At 39.4% G+C, this 25,229-nt stretch overlaps 2 protein-coding genes across 2 annotated transcripts in view; both read right to left on the reverse strand.

Moving 5' to 3' along the window:
- Nucleotides 1-3,284, reverse strand: part of ttbk1a (tau tubulin kinase 1a) — a 44,713-nt gene extending 41,429 nt beyond the window's left edge. Inside the window, 1 exon segment of the mRNA XM_029457196.1 lies at nt 3,229-3,284. The gene's annotated coding sequence lies outside the window, so the exon portion shown is untranslated.
- Nucleotides 3,285-4,668: 1,384 nt separating this feature from the next.
- Nucleotides 4,669-21,441, reverse strand: tpcn3 (two pore segment channel 3). Its single transcript, XM_029459435.1, has 20 exons — nt 21,296-21,441; nt 20,260-20,653; nt 19,513-19,595; nt 18,952-19,066; nt 18,543-18,671; nt 16,603-16,719; nt 16,106-16,224; nt 15,747-15,848; nt 15,085-15,211; nt 14,200-14,407; nt 13,123-13,267; nt 12,135-12,320; nt 11,525-11,589; nt 10,661-10,748; nt 10,387-10,456; nt 9,434-9,650; nt 8,548-8,638; nt 6,874-6,987; nt 5,497-5,609; nt 4,669-4,930 (listed from the first exon to the last, which is right to left on the reverse strand). The coding sequence occupies exons 2-20, from the start codon at nt 20,353-20,355 to the stop codon at nt 4,812-4,814; spliced, it is 2,304 nt and encodes a 767-aa protein (XP_029315295.1). The 5' UTR covers nt 20,356-20,653; nt 21,296-21,441; the 3' UTR covers nt 4,669-4,811.
- Nucleotides 21,442-25,229: the final 3,788 nt, after the last annotated feature.

Genomic DNA, 25,229 nt, shown 5'->3' on the forward strand with positions numbered 1-25,229 from the left:
CATGCGCACCATCACATCCTGCTGATCAATAAATCTGGCCCGGACTGACCCGAGTTATGAATTAAAGATCAGTGCAGAGGAACAACCCGGACCAGTCCTGGTCTAAATGATCATCAGGCCATGTTCTGATCAAACATCTCTGATACAGATCAATAAATTAATTTCGGTTAAAGCATCACTGAACACACACACACACACACACACACACACACACACACACACACTGATCTCTGTAGTCCGGGCCAGACCTGGTCCGGATCAGGCCTACCTGGCGCACCGTCCGCTCCTTTTCCGTCTTTTGGGAATCTTCATCTGGGATTTTATTTCGGCACAAAACGCCCTGGTCCAGAAAACCCACCGTTCCTCTAAAGGGGGGCCGGGGTTTGGGCCTCAGACTCCCGCAGGACTAAACCACCATTTATTTCTCCTCTAACAGTCCCCAAAATCAAACCAGACCGGGTCCGTGCACAGACCGATGCAGACCCGCTGCAGGACCGGGGTGCACCGGGTCCAGAAAGAACAAAAAAGATATTTTATTTCCCCTCAGAGTCCAGGAGCGCTCATCAAAACCTGCTGCCCTGATCCGGGTCCTCCTCCGGTTCTCCGCTGCTGCAGATGAAGTGGAGGAGGAGGAGGAGGAGGAGGAGGAGGATGGGAGGATGCGGACTGATCCTCCTCCTGCAGGACGGGATCCGGCAGTCTAACCCGGGACAAAACCAGATCCAGAAACCCGTCTGAGGCTGACCCGGGCCGGCTGTCAGCAGAGGAGGTTTGTGGGTGTCAGGTTCTCCGTCTCCAGCCTGTTTGTCCGCACTGCAGCTCCGCATCCACCAGCATCAAACCCCATCACACCACACAACCACAACATCCGGTACATTATTTCAAAATAAAACTCACTCTGACGAGCACGTCATCGCCTCCAAAGTGGAAATGTTGTTCCCTTTACTTTGTGTTTTTGATACATTTGTTTTTAATATGGTTGTAAAATAAAATGTAATATTATCATTGTTTTGTATTATTTATTTACAAACCTGTATTAAGTTTATTTGTTCAGTAATCACACCTAATCAACTTTGATTTATTTTATTATTTTATTATTAGAAGTAGTCCTACATATTTATATAGCCTACAATTTTTTTTATTAAGATTAAACAATTGTCCTTTTGTTTTTTACGGAGATCTGAATCAACATATGTGTATGTTTTAACTTTACTGATGACATTTTATGTATTTGAATCAGTACTGTTCATAGATTATCTTTACAGAATATTTTAGATGTATTTATTTTAGGGCTGCAACTGATTTTCATCATGAGTAAATCTTCTTTTTTTTTAATAAATATATTATCTATTTGCTCTATGAAATATCAAAAAAATTGTGAATTTAATTGTTTTTATCAGTTTATTACTTTGACTTGCTGTATTACTTCTGCTACTTTACTCCACTACTTCCACATATTCACATATCCGATGGAAATGTTGTACTTTTCCTTTTTCTTTAAACTTATCTGACCGTTGGAGTCACGTTGAGGATTCAGTTGTGAGATATAAAATACACAATAACTGAATAAACTGTGATGCAACTCGATGTACAAAGTAGATTCAGTTCAGAAGCAGCTGAAATCTTTTTAACATGATCTTTATGGCAACACATGGTGGAGTCGAACTGTCCTGCAGGATGTCACAGAGTTAACTCAACGATTGCAGAACAGATGTTGATGTGAGTACCTACTCCCAGTCTGAAGGTCACACAAATATTAGCCCCATCGACAGACACATCTGAGCATGCATTTCCTGTTTCACTGCAATCTGATAGGTCAGTCCCTCTTTGCTCAGACTCAGCGGATGTTCTTGTCGGCCAATAGAAACAATGCACTGTGTTGGAGAATAGAGACGTTACTATTACTGTACTTAAGTACCATTTATATTCACTTTTACTTTACTTGAGTGTTTTAATTGTGTGCTACTTTGAACTTTTACTTCATTAAATCTCAGAGGTAAATATTTACTTCACTACATCTATCTGACGTAGCTATTTAATTAGCTTTTTATCTGAATAGCTTTTGTTACTTTTCAGATTAAGATTTTACATTAAAAAAATATATGATAAGCTAATAAAATACAACACATTGTTATTGATTGACACAGTGGTTTGAACCCTTTTTGTGCACATGAGTTGCTATCAGTTAAGCCAAAGAGACATTTCATGGTTTCATTTAAATAATAATGCCAAAAAGAGACAAAACTCTCAAATATTTCATAAAGAAATTAATTAAACTGATTTAATGAATTTTCGAGATTATGAATCTTCAACTGTAAACGAACGACCAGCGACTTTATACATTTACTTAAATGTAATTGTATATATTTTAAGCTATATATATATATATATATATATATATATATATATATATATATACTATTAGAGTATTTTAAAAACATACCCCCACTGTAAACAAACCACCAGCGTGTTTTTATACCACCTTCATTTTTTAAATTAAATTAAATTAAAATGATTTTATTCTATATTGTAGGCCTATTGAATTGTATTAATTTCAGGCCTTTTATCACATTTTTATACCACCTTATTTATTTATTTTTAAGTTTTTTATATATTGGATTCTATTGTATGTTAAAGGCTTACTGTGTTTATTTCAGGACATTTTAAAACATAGCCCCACTGTAAACAAACCACCAGCGTGTCTGTTTTTTTCCCTCCCTGAATTTTTTTATTTAAATGTACATTTTTTAAATACAATTGATTCTACATTGTGAACTCACCGTGTCCGTCTTTACAGTAACGCTCCTTTATTTATGATTACAGGAAGCAGGCCACGCTGTTCGGTCCCACCCTCTAAACCAAGCACCTGAACGCCTCATCCTCCCCTCCATTTACAGTCGGGCCTATTCTAATGTTATTCTAATGTTATTCTAATGTTGTTCTAATGTTGTTCTAATGTTGTTCTAATGTTGTTCGATCAATATCCCGGTCTACCGGAGCTAAAACACAATAAATCTGATCGATTGTTTTCTGATGAGATTCTACTGACCCGACATCCTGGCTGTGGCCTCGCACACACCGGCACACACCGACACACACACACCGACACACACACACACACCCTGTCACACCGACTCTACAGCGTCAATTCACTTCGGTTTCCTGCTCGATGTTCGCTGCGATCAGCTGTTTCAAACTGTTTCTGATATTTGTTTGTTGTTTTCTTACCTGAATGTTGTTTTCTGTCCGGAGCCGAGCAGGATCCTCCACCTCCACTCCCTCAGCTCCATCTCTACAGCATCAGCATCAGCATCTCTCTCTCTCTCTCTCTCTCTCTCTCTCTCTCTCTCTCTCTCTCTCTCTCTCTCTCTCTCTCTCTCTGTCTCTCTGTCTCTCTGTCTCTCTCTCTCTCTCTCTCTGTCTCTGTCTCTCTCTCTCTCTCTCTCTCTCTCTGTCTCTCTGTCTCTCTCTCTCTCTCTCTCTCTCTCTCTCTGTCTCTCTCTCTCTCTCTCTCTCTCTCTGTCTCTCTCTCTCTGTCTCTCTCTCTCTCTCTCTCTCTCTGTCTGTCTCTCTCTCTCTCTCTCTCTCTCTCTCTCTCTCTCTCTCTCTCTCTCTCTCTCTCTCTCTCTCTCTCTCACACACACACACACACACTTCCTCTGTGTCTTCATGTTAGAGCTGCAGCCCCACAGCGCCCCCTGGTGACGTGGAGTTTGTTCGCAAGCATTCATGTAGTAAAAGTACACAAATATTATTAGCTTCATGTACACATTTGTATACATTTTATAGTATTTTTTACACAACTACAGGTTTTATTTTAAATAGCAAAACAACAGTCAGGTGAACATGACGCAGCAGAAGTATATACAAGTACCTTTAAACTGCACTTAATTAAACTTCTGCAGCTCGGACTTGTTCTATAATTGACAAAACAATCTCAACGCAAACTCCACTTACTCGCTTGTTCTGGAGCTTCTGACCACATCACATGGTCTTCATCAGCTGACTAATTATCCACAGTGAGTTAAAAAGCTTTACAACACAGTTATAATAAGAGAGGAAATACTGGACACAAGGTTACAACCCGTTTCATCATAAGTCTTTGAATTAAATACAAAACGTTATTTAGCACATTATAATGTTTTCATAGTTAATGACACAAAGTCATGTTTTCATCACATCACTTTATTCTGACTCAGCTGATATAATAGGCTGCATAGTCTTATATAAAAATGTATTATTATTATATTATAACTTAATTTAAAGACTCCTACTTCCTGAATAAATCATTTTAGTTTAACTGTATTTATTAGGTCTGTTTTTGTTTTATTTAAATTCATTTATAAATTAATTTAAACACATTATTTAATTTGCCAATACTTTAATACCTTCAACAATCTCATAGTATAATAATAAAATCTCATAAACTTTTGCTTTCTTTTCCTTTTCCATCTGGTATTTATTAATACTATTATATTAAATATATTTCCTTTTACACACATTCCCATCGTGCACATTTGTCTCCTCACTATCATTGTCAGAAACAAGTGACATTAAGTAGAAGTGCAGATGGACTAAAGTCTAAACTTTAACTCTAATGTTTCACTTTCTGCTTTCTGTGTTTGGAGTGAAACTTTAGTGTTTCTGTGAGAAAGAAATAAAACATGACCAGTGTAAATATTCTTTATGCGTTTCTACACAGAGCTACAGAAATATAAAAATATAACACTGGACAAACATCAGATGAGTATAAAACTGTATATAAATGATAGAATCTGTTTCCCTTCATATGTATTTGTACATTAATGTCTCTACGCAGAGCTGAACGTCGGGTTGGCAAAGTTCGTCTGATCGTCATTCTCAGCGAAGTCTTCGGGGTCGAGGTCGGACTCGAACATCCGCTGCAGCAGAGCGTCCACCGTCCGATATCCTGACAGGAAACAAGCAGCAGTGTCGTCATTTTCATTCATGTCAGACACTCTCTGATACGCTGAATACCTGAGGTGCTATGAAAAGACATCGCATATCTCTACATTGATTGCAATATGTACCATATTTTGAAAACCGGACCTAGTCACACATGTATCCTTCCGCCAACTTAGCCAAGTCCTCGCTAGCTTAAATTTGTGAGTTCTTTCACGTAAATGTCCCCCCTTCAACCGGCTACTTACAGCTACAATGTCATTAATACGCTGTCATACGTGAAACTTCTGATACCAAGTTACAAAATGTGATCATATATGATATTTTATTAAAAATGTTCCTTATATAGATAGACCTGCAGTGGTCTGAGACAAATGTTATTGTGTTTAAAGTGTTTCAGTCTCATAGTTTGTGCCCTTCTAGTTCTTTCATATGCAGATCATTCAACAGAGTCTGCCCTTTCAAAATAAAAGCACCACTTGTTATAAACTTGTTCTCTTGTCTTTACAATGTTTTTTTCTTTCCTCCACTCGTACTCTGTGTTTGCTGCCTGCAGGTCTGAGTGTTTCTTACTTTTTGAAGCGATTTTAAACATCAGGGCGGGTTTGTTGTTCGCCGCCTGCCTGGTTCCCTGATCGTTGTCGATGGTTTCCATGGCGTTCACCAAATTATCCTCCAACGTCTCCCTGGTGCACAAAACAACATGGACGATTATCAAAACATGTTTAGTGGAGTTTCGTAAACAATAAACAGTTTAGGACCCTGGAAGTCAATTCAGTTTATTTACAGAACATTAAGAAACAGGATTAGGATCTGCCTCAAGTTTACATAATTAAAGACATTAAAGGCAGTAATGTTATATAATATTACAATATAAGAAAAGTAAAAATAAAATATGAAGTTAGGAGACATAAAATGAAACCAATAACCTATAAAGCACCATTAAAACACCATCAGTGGAGCAGGAGTTAATGTAGGACAGGAGAATCTGACCAATCAGAGAGCAGTATAAAACAACAACAATATTTATCAGCTGGTAAAGAGGCTCCTTAAACACAGAAAATCCCATCGGACTATAAAAATATTCCAGAACGTTACATAATATAAACCAGATCTTTTAAAGGGACGAGGCCGTGCTGCCTTACAGACGACACTCAGGGCAGAACAGTGTCTCTTGACCAACTAAGTGAGAGTAAAAATGTTTTTTAAAGAATCAAAATCAAGAAAAATTCATTTTGAATTGAATATAAAAACATTTGATAATTATCAGACTTTGTTTCGTATTTCTAGCTGGTTCCCAACATGGGGTTGCGACCCCCAAAAGGAGACACAAGACAAACATGAGGGTTCACTAAATAATTAACAGGATATATAAGCTGAAAAAAATACATTTTATCTTTAAATTAGACAAAAAAGGAAAAATAATTAAACTGTAAACACACCTGTGACGAGGGGTCACAAAACAAAAGAGTTGAAAACCTTTAAATTATTAATTTATTCTACATATTGGACTACAAATGTTATTCAGTTAGCGTAGCATAGTTAGCATCTTTTATTTGTTTACGTTGTTTGTTAGCTTGTAACTGGCTGACACAGCGTTAATGGTTGTGAAACATACAATAATATCTTGTGGGATTTATTGGTCGATATGGAAGGAAGCTCCAGTGTCTGGTTCACATCCAAGTTCGCTCTGCGCTGGAAGTTTTTGGTTTCTTTGCCGGCAGTTTGCACATTAAACACCGATTGGCTTTCAAATTTGTGACGTAGCTCATCTAGCTTGTATGTTTAAGTCAGGTACAGTCGAGGTCAGACATTTTAGTGGACAATAAATATAAGAAAAACACATTTTTGATCTTTAAATATAATGTCAGCACTGGTACTGATCTCTTCCCAGATTAATGTGTAAACACTGTATATATATGAAAGGTCCTGGTTGTCATGGCAACTTACTGCGCCACAGCCAGCTCCAGCTCCTCAATCTTCCTCTCCAGAGACGTCTGCAGGTCGCTCTTTTCCACCGAGTACTCCACGAAGAACGCCTCGAGTACGAACGCCACGAAGATACTGAAAGACAACAGAAAATGAAGCATCATCAGCGACATTTCTAACCTACATGTGGTTTACATTTGGTCAGGTTGCCAGGATTTGAAGTGTGTTGAAATAACTATTAGCAGCTCCTGTTTGCAGTGAACCCATGGATGTACAAACAGCTATCTCTAGATAAAGGCTCTGTCGCACATATCCGTATGACAGAAACGTATGCCGGCGCATACGAAATATCGGCAATAGGTTGATATAAATTAAGGGTAAGTTGTGATCGTTTGAAGGACGCAGACGTTACGCCGAAGACGGCAGACACACGGCCCTGTCACACAGTTATGTACGGCAGAAACATGCCGGTGTATATTAAAAATTAGCTAAAAATTTGTCAGAGTCTAAATACGTCCAACTTTTCCACAGCGATGTTAGCTGACGAATACATAACGAGTTATTATACGTATGTCCAACACATTGCTAGCGTATCACTTGCCTATTTAAAACGGAACTGGAAAAGTGCCATCTGGTTCACGTCATGCTGATGCTGGAGAACGGCTAACATGCTGAACGCTAGCTGTACTGTAGAAACACGTTTAATAAGTTACTCCGTCGTCAGGCATCATCTTAACATCGGGTAGGAATAGGTTATCCACTCGTTATCAATACATTGGCTGATTCACCGTCAGCCGACTGTTGCCTATATCTAACGTACCTCTAACGTAGTCACGTAGGTATTCACGTAGGTAAGTATTCACATACTATATTTACATTCGTAAGTATTGAACTACGTATTCCGTATTCACGTATGTCTAACGTAATGTAACGTCTGCATATCTTATGAAGCACACGTCGGGTACGTCCGGTAATTTTGAACATGCTCAAAACATCAGCGTTCAACAACGCACCCCAGCGTAACACCGCCTGCTCTTAACGAATACTACTTATACCTTACCTTATATCTACGCAAACCAGCGTGTTGCCGATATTTTGTATACGCCAAATTTGTATACATTATGCATTCGTTGGGTATTCGTCTGATACATTTTGTATAAGTAAGTGATGCGCTATCAATAGGTTAGACATGCGTATCTGTATATGTTCACTTTTCCGATCCGATGAAATGTTGGACGTATTTGGACTCTGACAGATTTTCATATACGCCGGTACACGTTTCTGTCCATACGGAGCTGTGTGACAGGGCCTTTACACTGATACTGAAAAAAACTTTAAAACATGATTCTCAGGGAAGATCTGCAGTTGTTAGGAGGTCGGTCGGTCGGTCCACATAATGTCGTGGGTTTCAAGTGTGTGGGTGCTATTGCAAATTTGTGCTCGTTCTATGATTTCTACGCGGATTTATGGACATTTCTTGGTGATGGACATCTGAGTTAATGACATCCCTGGGAAGTGGAGGTGAATCTAAAATGATGTGCATTATGTCTGTGTGTGTAAGATCTGATTTATGACGGAGAATGTGAGTGCCAGTTTTGATGCAAACTGTGGGCCAGACCACAACTAACTCCCTGTCCCTTTCACCTCACAGTGTCTTTGTCTCATGCCCCCCCCCCCCCCCCTCTGCAGTCTTACTTGATGATGACGATGACGACCATGATGTGGAAGATGACAAAGAAGATCCGGGCTGATTTGTGGGTGACGGCAGCGAAGCCGCTGCTGAGCAGTGAAGTCAAATTAAGGAATCACAGAGTTTAATGATTCTTAAACACCATCAGAATATCTGCGAGAGGATTTCATTTTGAGAGTAAAGTTGGGTATTTGTTTCCGCATGCATCTCCGTGAGAAACATTGTACTTTTTATTCCACTACATCTGACAACTTTAGTTACTTTGTAGATTCAGATTATAATAGAAAATATTATCAACTAATAAATGATGATGTTTCAATAAGATAAAACTTTATTGATTCTCGAGGAGAAATTTACAAGCGACTAATTAAAATCAGCTTAATTTTTACCAACTGCATCATTAATGTGATGAGCACATTAATGCATGCTGTAATAATAATTATAATCCAATACTATAATATAATATTTATTATTCTAAATCTATTGATGCAAATTAGTTTGTACTTTTGAACCAAAAAGAAAAGTTAATTTAAAATGATAATGTTTGCTTCTGCAAAGCTTCAATAATCAAAATTTGTTAAGCAACCTTTACATTTTTTTTCAAATTATAATCCCTTACTCACTTAATCTGAACTCTTATTTTAATCTTGATTTGAATTTTTAGATCTGAAAATGATCGTTTGATGTTTCTTTTACTTAAAACGTATTTGAAGTATTTTAGGATTGCAGATATTGACGTATTACTTTTTTGCTTAGTGATCAGAGCGTGAGAAACCATTTTCAGGTGAAGCTATAAGACCTGCAGATGGTGACTGACAGCAGCTACAGGAGAGTAAACACATTGACTATGCAGTTTCACTCTTGTGTGCGAGGCGTTCAGGGGAAGGATATCATGCCACTGGTTGACCACAGTGAGCTCCACCAGCAGGATGAAGGACGACACCACGTTGTTGAAGTTGTTCTTGCAGTAGTTGAGTTGTGCGAAGGCCGTTCCTTTCAGCTGATCGTTTCCGCAGTACAGATTTGCCGGGTCGCTCAAGTCCTCGTAAAACTTCACCTTGTCTTTGAACAGCTCCATCCCCACCATGGCAAAGATGTAGTACACCACCTGAGGAGGAGGACGATCCGGTCAGAGCCAGCTTCACTTTCAGGATACTAACTCAAGCTTGCTAACACGGTAAACTAAGGTGGTGAACACAAAGCTACCGAGATGTTACACATTGGTTTGTGGACTACAGTTTTGAAGCCACGAGTTTGGCATTTTGGTCGTTGCCATTTTGTTTTTTGGACGAGAGGGTGGAGCTACAGTAACTACAACCGAATGCTGGACAAAACATATTTAGGCTAACGAAATGATACAACTTTCATTAACTGAAAACACTGTGAAAGGGTTGAAGAGGAAAACACGGGCAACAACCATAAAACACAAAATGAACATCATGTTGTATTAAAGAAGACTTGAAACTAGAGATTGAAACATAAACTCATTAGGAAAACTGAGGCAATAAATCAAGTGAGAAGTCGGATCATTTTCTCATAGACTTCTACACAATCGGACTTCTTTTTGCAACCAGTGGAGTCGCCCCCTGCTGGTTCCAGGTTCACTTTTCAGACCCGGGGGTCGCCTCTTGGGTGAACATGGTAAACATTATACCTGCTAACATCAGCATGTTAGCATTGTCATTGTGAGCATGTTAGCATGCTAACGTTAGCATTTAGCTCACAGAGCTGCTAGCATTACTGACTCTCAGTCTGGTTATTACACTTTTAGACTTTTTTGGGGGGGAAATCAAAACACTTTTAGAGGCCTGACGATATATTTCAATCTGCTTTCAGCAACTTACAATGATCAGCTGTCCAAATGTGAGGATTGCTGGTCCGATCCTGATCAGGGTGTTGATGATTGTACGAAACCTAACAGGGAATAAAGTCCTCGTCGTTAGTGAAGCAACAGTTTTAGATATAAAACACAAACTACGTAGAAATATGAACCAATCAGGACAGATGAGTGAGTGATGACAAGGTATCCAATCACTGCTTTGGTTATTATATAATAATTTGAGCAATAATTTAGAACTATGAACATGTTTGAATGAGTCAAAAGTGCAGAGATGAAACCTTTTGATGCTGTCCACCACCCGGATCAGTCTGAGGACTCTCAGGATGAAGACGATGTCCAGGATCTGTCGGCTGGTGTAATTTCCCGCTACAACAGGAAAGGAAAGATTATTCAGAAAGGCAGAAAATCTTTATTGTCGCAGGAGGGAGGGCTTGTTCGCAGAGCCTGCACAGGCTCACGTCTCAGAGGACAAACATGAACAGCTGGTCACATATACATTTAGGCCTCCACATGTCAGGTGTGCAGCGGCCTGAAGTCCTCAGGAGGCAACAAATCTTAACATGAAATTGTAGTTAATATTTTACTGTTCTGATAGCAGGATGATGCAAAATACATAGAAACATTTGGTGATCTCACGCAGATCAAAATCTCTTTTGCAAGACAGACCTGAAAGAAAAACAAACAAAACCACAAACAACATCAAAGTTAAATAGATTTGAAGTTAGACGTTTAAAATCGGCCAGTGGAATCTCTTTCTTTCTGTACTCGTACTGTGAACATGTTGTAGCGAACAACTGTGGTTTTCTAGTGTTGTGTTGTTTTGGTTAATGTTCTGTCACTGTTGTTGTTGTTGCTGTACAACAGCTGTGATTATGTGAAATGTTGAAGTTATTGTGGGTTTTATTACTTCCGCCAAGGAGGTTATGTTTATGGTTCAGTTTGTGGATTACGGAAGACAGTACTGGCCCGTTGTTCATGAAACTTGGTGGAAGGGTGCAGCAGTGGGTCGAGGGAGAACCCGATACATTTTGGAGTGGATCCGAATCATGGGGGCGGATTTCCTTTGTGATTCTGACTCTCATGTTTACCTGTTTTAAAGTGACACACGAAAGCTGAACTGTCTGAAATAAAAACAAACTTACATGGTGTCAAGGTGGCGTTGATGATTGTGGCGATGAGAGCGGAGATGACGATGATCGTGTCGAACCTGAAAACGCAAATCAAAAATTAGAAAACAGACATTTCAAGTTGAGCGTAAATACTTTTCTCAATTTTAAGCTACTTTATGCTTCTACTCAACAACATCTCTGAGCAAAATATTGGACTTTTTACTCCACTACATTTGTCCGAGAACTTTAGTTACTTTTTACCATTTTTCCTTCTCTTCCTGTCCAATGAAAACGATGCATCTCCAAATGTTGTGATTCTTAATTTGAATGTTTCTGATAAACTGAAGTGTTTTTCTGAGCAGCAGTAGTAAACATTAGAACATCCTTACACACCTACATCAGTAAGATGCAAAATACACATTAATGCAGCAAGAATATTCATCAAAAACATCATATATCATATAATTTTCTCATAGACTTCTACACAATCGGACTTCTTTTTGCAACCAGTGGAGTCGCCCCCTGCTGGTGATTCAAGAGCATCCAGGTTCACTTTTCAGACCAAACACTGACAGGGAACATTTTACTGCACAATAAATACTTTTACTTTTTATACTTTAGGTACACGTCAGCTCGTCCTCACCAGTTCCAGAAGCTGTGTCTGGAGAAGAACGCCCTGGGCTCGAACACGTAGAGCTTCATCAGGATCTCAAGCAGGTAGAGAGCCAGAAACACCCACTCAGAGTTAGCGATCAACGGATTCGTCTCGTCCAGACCGATGAACACGGCGTTCACCAGGATGATCAGGTCGTACACGATCACAAAGGCCCTGAGAAACACACACACACACACACACACACACACACACACACACACACACACGCACACACACACACACACACACACACACAGCAGAGCTCTAGTGTGTCTGTAACCACCTTCATATTCACTGAACACACTGAACGTTTGGAGAAACTCTAAAAGGTCTGACCTTCGACTCCAATGGTTTTGCTCTGACAGTAATTCACAAAGTATCTCACCTCCAAAAGTTTCCTGAGTAACTTTGGTCTCATTGTTTAAGAGTTTTAGATAATTACAACAATAAAGAACTTTTAAAAGCGTATTTTGAGTTAACAAAAAGGTCCAATTAGCCCACCAGGAAGTCAAAACAATCCCAAAACACCAGCGAGCGTAATACTACTTCACTTAACTGTCGTTCTTTGTGTAAACTACCACGACCTAAATGAAACAGAGTTGTTAACCAATTTTTTAAAAGTTTTTTTTTTTTAATTTCAACACAATTGTTTGAAAAATGTTTATTTCTTTGTGTTTAAAAGTTGCTTAAGAAAATATAATTTAGCAGCTCTGAAGTGGAAACATCTTTTGCTCAGTTTGTTTGTCGGTTTATATGTTTAAGTTATAAGTTTAGAACACATTAAAAACACGGAGCTGCGTTCATGGCTGTCACTGGATCTGCAGGTGGAATCGTTGCTACCTGCTAATTATCCTGTTAAAGGATGAAGAGAAACATCTCAAATGTTTTATACGACATGTTTCCATCCATTTAAATTCTTAAACACCGAGTGTTACGCATGAATCATGTTCAGACAGAGGAAACCTGTCTGTCTCACCGGTGTTGGACCAATCGGCAGAGCAGGCGGCTGGGGGCCGACAGGTAGAGGGCGGGGCACAGACCGTGGAGCGGGTGGGGTCTCGACTTGAGCGTGATCACCTCGATGTTTAGGAGGTCGGCCAGCTGAACGAACGCCACCTTACCTGTCAATTCACCAACAGAAAAGAAACTAAAACAAACATCATATAAAAAAACATTATAGCATCATTAAAGGGACAGTTCACTATTCATGCTATTTATCAATCTAGGTTGTTTTGAGTGTTTGAGTGTTGGAGATATTGGTCGTAGAGACGTCCGACTTCGTTTTGGCTCGTGGTGCTCAAAGCGCCAAAAAAAAGAGTTTTTGTTAAATCTCTTTTTTTGGCGCTTTGAGCACCACGAGTTATTCAAGATAATCCACAGGGCTTGTTGTGAGCCGTTTCACGTTGGAACTACTTTCTATCTACTGCATCTCCTCATGGATGAGAGGATTGTGACAGCGCGACATGTAAACGTTAGCGAGCTCAGGTGAGCAGATCAGGAGCACGAGCCTCTCGACTGAAGCTGTTTACAGGAAAGATAGCTTTACGTTATTGTTGTTTGTCCCCGGTCAGAAAAGTACAATATTTACCTCTGAAATGTAGTGGAGAAGAAGTATAAAGTAGCAAAAAGGTACCTCAAAGCACTTGAGTAAATGTACTTAGTTACTTTGCAGCACAGCTTTGAAGCTACACGCTCGTCATTAGCGGCTGTGGATCAGCAGATGGACAGTAAGGCGTGTCCCTCTCACCTCCATGTTGATATATAATAATGCAGTAAAGTGGAACAAACAGTGTTTTGATATCAGCTCTCAGGCGCAGTTTGTTCTCAGATTAAAGTCAAACTGGATGATGAAGCAGTGTTTGAAGACGAGTGTGCAGACGGAGACTCTGCAGAAGGATGTTCATCACCTTTGTTTTATGTCCTCTCTCTCTCTCTCTTTCCTAAATTTCCCTCGGGATGAATAAAGTCTCTCTCTCTCTCTCTCTCTCTCTCTCTCTCTCTCTCTCTCTCTCTCTGCAGTGTGTGTGTGTGTGTGTGTCTGTGTGTGTCCCACCGATGCAGCCCTGGTTGTTGTTGTCGGAGACGCTCCACAGCAGCTCTCTGTGAGCGTTGCTGATGTCGGGCTGGACCAGTCGGACTATTTGGTTCCAGTCAGCCTGGCTCACCACCGGCTCCCCGCCCTCCTCCCGCTGCTCCTGCAGCACAGCGAACGCTTGCACCATCTTGTGCCTTTTGGCCCTCACCAGTTGCCGTATCTCCTCCTGGTGGAGCGTCAAAACATAAAACTCAACTCAATATTTAAGCGTTTCTTATTACAAAACCAAACTCTTGTTACATGTTCATGACAAACACCAACAACTTTCTGTGATTGTTCAAAAGAAAAATCTCAAAACACAGAGTTCTGACAAATTTACCAAAATATAACAAAATATAACAATCACATTTCTTTGTTTTGTAAATATGTTTTAATAAATGTCATTTGATATTTTTCTAATTGTATTGTTTGTGTAGTTCTGCATTACCTCCCCAGTAAAGCAGGTAACTGTCGTAATTACGTTAATGGATCATTTGTTTGAAAACGATGCCTTCACTGCAGAAGCATAAATCAGCCATCACACTGCTGTCACAGATGGTGAAGAGCTCAGAGAGACAAACATGCAGAGAGCTGTGACACGACACTGTGAGCGTGACTGAGGGATAAGATGCAGGATTTACATTCTGCTTCATGGTTTCATTTCATGAGAGAAAAGATGAAGACTCTCTTCTTCTTGGACTAACTGTATCACAGGGAAACCTTCCAACCAGCTGGTAAAGAATTTTCCAAAAACAGATGTTGAAGTGGAGTTGTAGTTTTTAATAGTTTTAACATTTGATTTAAATAGAAAGTTCACGTGGCGTGTTTCAGACTGTTTAAACACTCTCAGTGTGACCGTGGTACCTTCAGGTGCTTCTTGTAGTTATTGTAGACGACGGCCAAGAAGACGGACATGAAGATGTAGTTGTTGATGAGGATGTACAAGATGAAGAAGATGGCGAAGTAGAAGCTGGCGTTGTACGCCGGCATCCTGCAAACGATGAGAAGAGAAAACAAAAACAAGCAGACGGAGAGATAAACGTTTCTGAAAGAGTCCTTTCCTTTTTGTTTTCTGTGGAAGCTTCTGACTGCAGAAACATAAATGTTCAAAAAAGAATAACAAAATAAAAATAAAAATAAATATATATTTTTAATATATATATATATATATATATATATATATATATATATATATATATATATATATTTTAAATTAAATTCAATTAAAAGAAAAGAAATAAGAAAATAAGAAAAAAAAAAAATAATAATAATTTAATTTAATATAATGATAATATATATGGATATATGGATATATATATATCTTGCTGTGTAAAAAGTATCATCAACTCAAAAATAAAATATTCTTTAATTCTTTATAAATAGATTTTCTAAATGTTTTGTATGCTAAAATATTTTTGGGATAAAATTTAAACTGATGGTGTTGCTCGAGGAGGTCAGAGGTCACCAGAGCCATGTGATGAAATCTGACCTCAGACCAAAGTGAAGAGTTTGTCTAAAAGTCTTACATGACGTCGGGACTGTTGGCCGTCGTGACGAGGACGTACAGATCGAAGACGATCTCCAGGTAGTTGGTGAAGTACGGAGCGCCATCGATCGTCTTCAGACCTCTGCACAGAAAACACACAAACAGTCTTTTTCATACATTGTTTTTTATAAAACTTCAGATTCATTCTGCAAAAAAACACTTAAAACTTATTTTAATGTCATTTCATTAATTGTGTGAAACAAATGTCAAATGTTGACACTTTGTGGTAGTTTTGGTTCGTTAGTCGCACAATCACAGCTGCTGTTACTGACGCGTTCTGCCGGTTTCAAGCAGTTTATCTGTGTCAGATTAGAAACGAGTGACAGAACGTCGCCTCACCGTTTGCCCAGCAGTTTGAGCGCCATGAGGGAGAAGATGAGGAGGCTGAACATGAAGAGCAGGAAGACGTAGAAGATCTGAGGCAGAGCGTTCCGGATGCTTCTGAACGCTCGGCGGAGCTGAACGCAAATAAACAAACAAACAAGAGTTTATGATGCGTTCAGGCGCCGTCAGCTCAGCAGGAAGTTTAAAAACAGCAGAACACGTTGATGACCCAGAGATTACAGGACGGCCGTCAGTCAGTGAGAGAAGACATGTGAGACATCTGCTCACATGAAAACACAGATGGATGTGGAAATGTCCCCGTTATTAAAGTAGATCTGGAGGAAAAGTCTTCATATTAAATGTTACTTTTTCTTTAAGTTGCTAAATATATATATGTGGTGAAAGCAGAGAGACACACAGAGACACAGACACGCAACTGTGATAACAGGAGAATAAAGTGCATTTCATTCAGGCTGTGGGTTCACACAGGTGAGACAGGTGAGACAGGTTACCTGCCGTCCCTCTGTGACGTTCACCAGCAGCAGCGGGCGCAGGACTCTGGACCAGCGGACACCGTAACAGTTTGTAGCCTTCAGCGCTCCGTAGATGATCATATCGACCAGAGTGAGCTGGAGGACACAGAAGTCAAACACAAACAGTTTCATGTTTAATAGTTTCCCTGTGTGACGGTAAAGTTCGTACGTCACAGTGACATCTTTGTCTTGCAGCAGAACATCTCTGTAACCTTCTTCTGCCTCCTCACAGAGAAGCAGATTCAACCTGGACCGAAGCATCTGGAGGTGGGCGCTCAATGACTCAAACGTTAACTTCTCATGTTCAGCTAAGTGTCTTTTGTAAACTATAGATGAGCATCTCTTCCATGTGGTGTGTCCTCCAAAACCATAATCATAAATAATATAATTTAAAATAAGAGCTTTTTGCTGCCAGAACTCGATCACATACAACGATTTAGACTTAAGGCTGTGTGAGCCAATCAGGACGGAGACGTTTCACTTGCATTTCCTGAAGTCAGCAACTGCAGCCGCAACCGAGAGACAAACGTGGGAGTGAAACGATGACATCATCAAAACAACAAGCTGGCAGAAGGAAATATCGATACACTATCGATTCTCAAAACATATTTAATTAATAGTTTTCATGCAAAGATATGTAGACAGCACGACGCTGGACGTTACAGGAGCATCCTTCTGGTTTCAAGAAAAAAGGATGCCTTTATGTTTTCCTTAAATATATATGTTTTTTTAAATCTTGCAGAAATATGGCCTCGCTCACAGCATCACAATATATTGAATTGTAATCCCTACATCGTGATACAAACTGTATCATCACCAGATTCACATCAGAGTTTCTAGTGAGGAGCTTCCCACAGGAATGAGGCTGCACAGAGAATGGTGGATATAAAGAGCATAAAGTTAATTCCTGCATCACCAACACCGTCAAACGACACTACATGAAGACGAGTGAAGGAATAAGCAGCGACACTTTCACAGACGAAGAAAAGAAAAGGAGCATTTCAGATTCTTTCATGGCTCCAGTCACTGAGTCACCAGGAAGCCTTTCTGCTTTAAAAAAAAAAAAAAAGATGCTGACGAGGCGACATCTCCGGCTAAAGGTTGTTTCACAACAACAGACAGAAAGTCTTCTCAGCACATTCTGACTCTGCAGATCACAGACAGGAACTCTGCTCACAGCAAAAACCAGGAAGTGTTCTGGGTCCAAACTGCACGACTGACCAACTGTCACCAGGAAGTAACCTCGTCCCCGAGTGGAAACACTCAGTGATTCTCTACAGATGTTCCCAGCAGGGCTGCAACTAACTGTTACTTTCATTGTTAATCCATTAGTTGTTTGGTTTATAAAATGTTTCCCAAAGCCAAAGACTTCGTACTCAGATGTCTTGTTTTGCCCACAACTCAAAAGATATTCAGCGGACTGTCATACAGGAGTAAAGAAACCAGAAGATATTCACATTTAAGAAGCTGGAATGAGATAACTTCAAAATAGTTGACGATTAATTTAATAGTTGAAAACTAATGAATGAATTGATTAATCTTTGCAGCTCTAGTTCCCAGGAAGTCAGACTACTGAACAGGAAGCACCTTCAAAATAAAAGTTGACTTTAAATAACTGATTTTTTTAAACACGGTGCCTCTTATTTATTCTTATTATATATAGTTTAGTATAGTATAGTCCGATGCATTTCACTGCATTCGAATACAACTGTACTTGAAACTGTCGATACATTTGAACATCTGTCTTTGGTTCATTTTGTATTAGATTTAGTTTGTTGCAGTACCGGGAGTGGCCACTGGCCGCCAGAGAGGCCGACTGACATACAGAAGATTGTGATTCGCAGATTGACGGAGTTCAGTTTCCCTCTCGCAGCTCAGTAGCCCCTCCCACCACACAGATGTGGATAAGCCCCTCCTACCACGACAATGACGATGATGCAGATGTTTTTGGGATCTTTCCAGAACTTGTCTCGAGGGATCACTTTGGCGTAGTGAACGAGTCGAATGGTGAAGACGAGCAGACAGAGCAGCTCCACCAGCATGGTGGCCTGAAATCACAATAACACTAAAGGTTAGAGATCAGACAGTGAAGGCCACTTAAGATACTTGTTTCTGATTGGCTCTCAGACGTCAAACAGGAATTTAAAAATCTTTAACAAGAAATCAATATATACAGTAAATCCTTAGTGTTCGTTTTGACATTTAAACACTGCAGACAAAACTTCTTCCATCTGCAGAATTAATGTAGATTTTTCTTCTTCTTATGAAGGGCACATAAAAAAAAAAGAGGAAGTATGTTTGTGTGTCATGAAGCGGCAACCATCTTACCCATGAAGGCAGAGGGACGACGGCCGGCTCCTCGAAGAGGGCCAGAGACAGATCGACCAGGATGAAGAAGAAGAGGAGCACCTGAGGGATCCAGTGGTTGTAGCGCAGATACAGTCTGAGAACACACACACACACACACACACACACACACACACACACACACACACACACACACACACAGCTGCTCACTATAGTTTTTTTATGAAACGAGCAGGAGAAAATAGTGCATTTGTTGGGGACTATTTTCAGCGGCGGATTAATCCACATTTGGTGCTCTGGGGAGTATTTGGTGCAGCAGGACGGAAGCTCACTGATGTGTTTTAATCGTTTTTGGACAACAATGGAGCTCAACAGCACAGAGGAAGAAGACGTCTCACGCTACACACACACAATACTTGTTAGTGGATACATCCACTGTTTGAATCTGAAATATAAAATACAACCAGACTTGAACTTATCAAACTGTGAAGTTAAACGTCAGTGGTGGATATTGTGTTCACACTGATGTGGATTAAAAGCAGCAGGAGATGAAACTCTGGATTATAAAGGTGAATGTCTCACCTCACAGCCTGAGGCGACGTGTCGAAGTAGATGTTCCTGTTGTATTGAGCGTCTGACACATAGATGGAAGCCAGGTCATAATCCTGAAACACAAGCAGTATTATCCAATTTAATTCAATCAATTTCTTTCAAATGTATATACAGTATACACACCCACATGCATCGATTTTGGTTTTGGACCTATGGTCGAACAAAACACTTTTTGTAACTTTGAACTTTTTATTTGTATTTATTTAACTCTTAATTAACTTACGGATGAATCAATGAATAACAAACATATACACATAATGGAAATAATAGCCAGCTGCAGAGACTGTAAAGGTGTACCACTGAATGTGTTATACTGTCTGACAGAGGAGAATGAAGTGATTTTAACACTCTGGAAGGAATTTAAAAGGGTAAACATGCATGTTAATCATACACTGGTGTTACAATGCATCCTTCAGTCTAAAACAGTTTAAAAATAAAAGGCAGCTTTCCATCTTTAGTTCCTGAAGTGACTCTGAGCAGCAGATGAAACAGAAGAAACTGTCACATTAGAAAAGACCTTAAACAGAGTTTAGAGGTTTTTACTGCAGCAAACATTTCTCTGAAATGTCTTCTTCACTGTTTAATTGCTTTATGAGGCAAACAGGACAAAAGTCCATCAGTTTACTACTGTCATGTGAAATAAACAGACATGTTTAACAAACCATGAGCTCAGTTTGTGCAGAAGCATCAGCTGTGAGCGTGCACTCTGACTCTCACCTCTTTGCTTTTTGCAGAATTCCCTCCGTTTGGAATTCCTTTTCCTTTTCCTGCAGACTCATCAGGAATGTCCTCGCTCTTCTCTGGCTCGGACATCTCTTAAACTCCCAACACAACTCCCAAAACTACTTTCCAGAAGTTATTTTAACGCTCCTCGAAGAGTTTCCAGACTGTCAGTCCGAGGCGGAGAGTCTGTGTTTCTGCAGGACAAAAGTCCAAACTTCGGTTTCCTCTCAGTTTGAGTTGTAAACGTCCATCTGTGAGGATCCACATCACATTTTCCCTCTCTGCTGCACTTTAACGGGACAGTTTGACCTCCATCAGACTTCAGTCTGACTCTGGGCTGATCTGAGCTGCTGTTTGTCGGGCTCTAATAAACCAGGTCCTGTGCTGCCTTCATGGACCGGAGGAAATATGGAGGAAAGAAAGACACAGTGACGTGGATCCGGCTTGTGTGAGCCAGATATATATATTACATTCCTGTTTACATTCAGTTTTATTCATTTGCACTATTGTCTACCAAACATATATGTATTCTATATTTTCTTTATGTTCTTATTTCAGCCTTATATTTTAACTACTCAGCATTTTACTTGTGTTATTTCCCTTTTTTATACACCTTTAATGAGTATTGTTGGAGGGATGCCTGAGATCCAAGATTTGCATTGCCAACGACTGATTTAGTGTAATTATTGTGCATATGATAAATAAAGAAATTGAAACTTGAAAGATTTACCTTCTGAACACTAAGAGGGTTCCTGACAACAAGAGTGGGAACCAGTGAACGACACACGGTTGTTTTAATTCTACGTTTGAACAAGGGACACATAATTTATACAGCAAACTGTGAGTAGACATTTATTATAATACAAACTGACAATAAACGACATTTCTTTTTTTTTTATTTCGAACTATTTCGCTGAATGAAGCTTGTGTGTTGCAGTCAATTAGTTTTTTTGGGCTAACATTTGTTTTTCGGACTTAAATTGGAGACAGTGAATGCAGCATAAGGTGTCATGTGACCCATGTGACTCACAGCAGCTGAATAACGAGAAACGGAGAGAGACACACATCGGGCCTTCCTCAATTCTCGTTTTTCTGCCTCCTCGAGTCCTCTCTTCCTCGAGCCACTTCCTCGAGCCTCTTCCTCGAGCCACTTCCTCGAGCCTCTTCCTCGAGCCACTTCCTCGAGCCTCTTCCTCGAGCCTCCTCCGCTCGCATCTCTCGTGGGCGGGACTAAGACGTGACTCGGGAGGCGAGGAGTCGAGGATGTGTAAACTGGGAAATGAGAAAGGCCTATTGAAAGTCCAAACACATTGAATTGAAATAGTAATTGTTTACAGATTAATGACATTATTTACACTTGGACAGTGAAGTCGCACAGCAACTAAACAATGACGTCACAAGGAATATGTTCTGTACACTGTAAAATAACTGTTTCCGTAAAAACCTAAAATGGTCTTAAGAAAAAGACAAACTGCTGATCTGATGATTTGCTTTGCAGTTACATTTATTCTTCCAGTTTCTTTATAAAACACACAATGATTTGGACTCTTAACAGGAAATGTATTCTTATTTATGTGAAAATAAAAGTCTTCTCTTTCAGTTTTTCCTCCACAATAAAGGGACAGTGTGTGTAGGATTTGGCGGCATCTAGCGTTGCGGTTGCAGATTGCAACCAACTGAATACCCCCCTGCTCAGCCCTGCCTTTACAAGACTGCGATAACGAGCTGCCAAGTGCAAAACCGTGGTAACGCCGTGGTAGCTTTAAGGACCTTACCTACCTAACACTACCTTCACTATACTTTATGTAAATATAAAGGGCTCATTCTAAACTAACGAAAAAACACAACAATTCTTAGTTTCTGGTGTTTATACACTAATGAAAACATAGAATATTATATTAATTCCTGTTACTAGATCGCCCTAAATACTACACACTGGCCCTTTAATGTCAGAAAACATCTGAGCCAAACCGGAAGTTCCTTAAACACTGAAATTGAATTGTGCTGAATATTTCAGTATTTGTGTGGATCTGCTGCCGCCTGCTGTTCACTCTGAAGTCTGACTCTGCTGTAACTTAAATCCTCTAAACCAGTGATTCCCAATCATTAAGTGTTAATAAACCTTATTTATAATATGTTTCCATAGCGTTTTTACAATATTACAGTATTTATTTAAACAATTAAAATGTCAATGTTAGTTTGGTCAAGTTTGCCTTTGAACTACTCGTAGCAGAAGCTAAACGTCGTCTCTAGTTTCAAATCTTTTTCAACACAGCTTGATGTTCATTTTGCAAATTATCGTCCCATTTAGAGTAAAATAGACGATAAAGCAGCGCATTCTTTAGGCTGGTTAATGGAAATGAAAAAGGTTCTGTGTTCTAAATAACTTAAAATAAATGATGTTTGCCTTTGATAAACTACAATGTGAAACTAAAGAAACAATTTGACATATTCTTCAATTGATCAACTAACTTCATTGATTAAATTTTGTGACGATCAGTTGACGAAGACGTTAATTAGTTGAGGACAACCCTTCATGTGACACAGTAAGTAGTTATATCTGCACTTACAGAGCTTTGTAGGAGGCTTTGACCACTGGCAGCAGCCTCAGAAGAGCCTCCTCCGAAGCAGAGTATTTCTTCAGGTCAAACACATCCAGATCGTTTTCTGATGACAGTGAGATGAACACCAGAGCTGACCACTGAGCAGGACACAGTTTATCTGTGGAAAGACCTTCTGAACTCAGGTACTGTTGGATCTCCTCCACCAGAGAACGATCATTCAGTTCATTCAGACAGTGAAACAGATTGATGCTTCTCTCTGGAGACAGATTCTCACTGATCTTCTTCTTGATGTACTCGACTGTTTCCTGATTGGTCTCTGAGCTTCTTTTATTTTCTAGCAGTTCTCATAGGACAGTCTGATTGGTCTGCAGTGAAAGACCCAGGAGGAATCGGAGAAACAGGTCCAGGTGTCCATTTGGACTCTGCAAGGCCTTGTCAATAGCATCACACATCACATTCTTGTTTCTGTTAATGACGGCCCTCTCTACATAGAAAGCCGACAAAAACTCCTGAACACTGAGATGGACGAAGCTGAACATCTTGCCTTCATCCTTCTTCCTCCCACGTTCCTCTTTGAAGATCTCTGTGAACTCTCCTGAGTACACCGCAGCTCCGCTGACATTAATGCCACTCTCTTTGAGATCTTTCTCGTAGATCAGGTTACCCTTTTCTAGTTGGTGAAAAGCCAGTTTGGCCTTAATGTACTAAGTGCACTTGTTTGAAAACAATGTGGAAAAACATAACGGATATACAATTAGGTTCGGAAATATTTGGACAGTGACACAATTGGCATATGTTTGGCTCTGTATTGAGGAAATTGAAGTACATACATTCAGCTTTATGTCAAAGGGGTTGAACAAAAATATTGTATGAAATGTTAAGGAATTACAACCATTTCAATACAAAGTCTAAACTACGTTCAGGGGCTCAAATGTAATTGGACAAATTAACATAAATCACAAATAAAATGTTAATTTAATACGTCTTTGCCTTAAAAAAACCTCCTGGGTTTCTCTTGCATGACAGTATGTTTTGAGTCATTGTCCCTCTGTACTGTGAAGCGCCATCCAATCAGCAGGCAGTATATCCCCCATATATACACTTCAGAATTCATCCAGCTGGCCCCCGCCATCACACTGCCTCCACCCTTGTTTTACAGACGTGGGGTGCTTCAGAACACGAGTCGTTCTTCATCTTCCCATCATTCTGGTCCAGGTTGATCTTAGTTTCATGATCTGGTCCAGAACTGGGCTGGCCTTTTAAGACTTTTCTTTTTTGCAAAATTTAATCTGGACCTTCTTCTCTCAGTGTATTTTGCTCTTGTGAATAATCTCTTTCTAGTAGATTTAGATAATGAGACCCTGCTTACCAGCAAGCATCTCCACTTTGCAGGATGATTGTTTTATAAAGCTCTGAACATGAGGTCAGCTGATCTGCAGTGGAGAATCCTGCAGGGGGCGCTGGCTGCCAATGCTTTTGTTTCTAGTGATTTAGAAGTTTTAATAGTGTTTTTTAAACTAGAATGAGAGTTGGTCTGAAACTGCTTTTATTTTGTAGTAAGACAAACTGTCCATTTATAAAAGTAGAACATGTTTGAGGTGCTGTCAGTGTTTGTGTCTGTGGAGAAAGTTTGGACCCTTTACTGAGACTTTTCAAAATCACTTTTCATTTCACTGTTTAATCAAAAAGATCAATCTCTCTGCGGTCAGTGCTTCGGACTAATTCAGGTGAAACGTTTCAAAAACATGGAGCTAACAGAAGAATCAGGTGACTTTTATTTTGACAGTTTACACTGACTGAAGGCACTTGTTTGTTCATCTTCTCACAATCCCGTAAAACACAAAGCATTAAAAATAATTTCATATTCGTATCAATATGTCATCTGGGACATCTGAAGCTGTTTTGTGATTTTGAAAACTTTTTATGTGGTTAAATAAACAAATAAAGTTGTACACGTGACACAGCTTTGTTGTGTTTCAGTCCCACTGCTGGAAAACAAAATTCACGACAACCAAGTGACGTCAAACGTTGTGATTTATTGAAATATAGAAAACAGTGAAAGAGTGAGTTGAAGAAGAGCCACGTGCCAGGGTTTCAATTCAACTCAAAATCTGATCATGAACAAAACATCTTTTCACATCTTTTATTCAAAATGTCCGATTTAACCAATACATAAAAAAGAAAATTCAAATAAAAATGAATCTTTAATCTTATAAATGTTATTAACATGCAGTTTTTTTTTACTTAATTTAAGTGTTTTTGTTGCAGTGAATTAAGGACAGACAATATTTTATGATTACATTACAAAATAAAATGTAAGGCAGAATTAAAACACCAAATCAAACCCTAAATCTAAGTTTTCAACTCTCAATATAAATATAAGCAGTAGAAAATATAACT

This window comes from Cottoperca gobio, chromosome 1 (assembly GCF_900634415.1).
Source record: "Cottoperca gobio chromosome 1, fCotGob3.1, whole genome shotgun sequence".
Taxonomy (NCBI): Eukaryota; Metazoa; Chordata; class Actinopteri; order Perciformes; family Bovichtidae; genus Cottoperca; species Cottoperca gobio.

Coding starts and splice junctions, on each gene's coding strand:
- tpcn3 (XM_029459435.1), bottom strand. CDS start 20,355: ATGTCCGAGCCAGAGAAGAGCGAGGACATTCCTGATGAGTCTGCAGGA. Junction 19,067..19,512: donor ACGTCGCCTCAGGCTGTGAG/GTGAGACATTCA, acceptor GTGTGTTCTCAG/ACTGTATCTGCGCTACAACC. Junction 6,988..8,547: donor GTCGTCATCGTCATCATCAA/GTAAGACTGCAG, acceptor GTTGTCTTTCAG/TATCTTCGTGGCGTTCGTAC.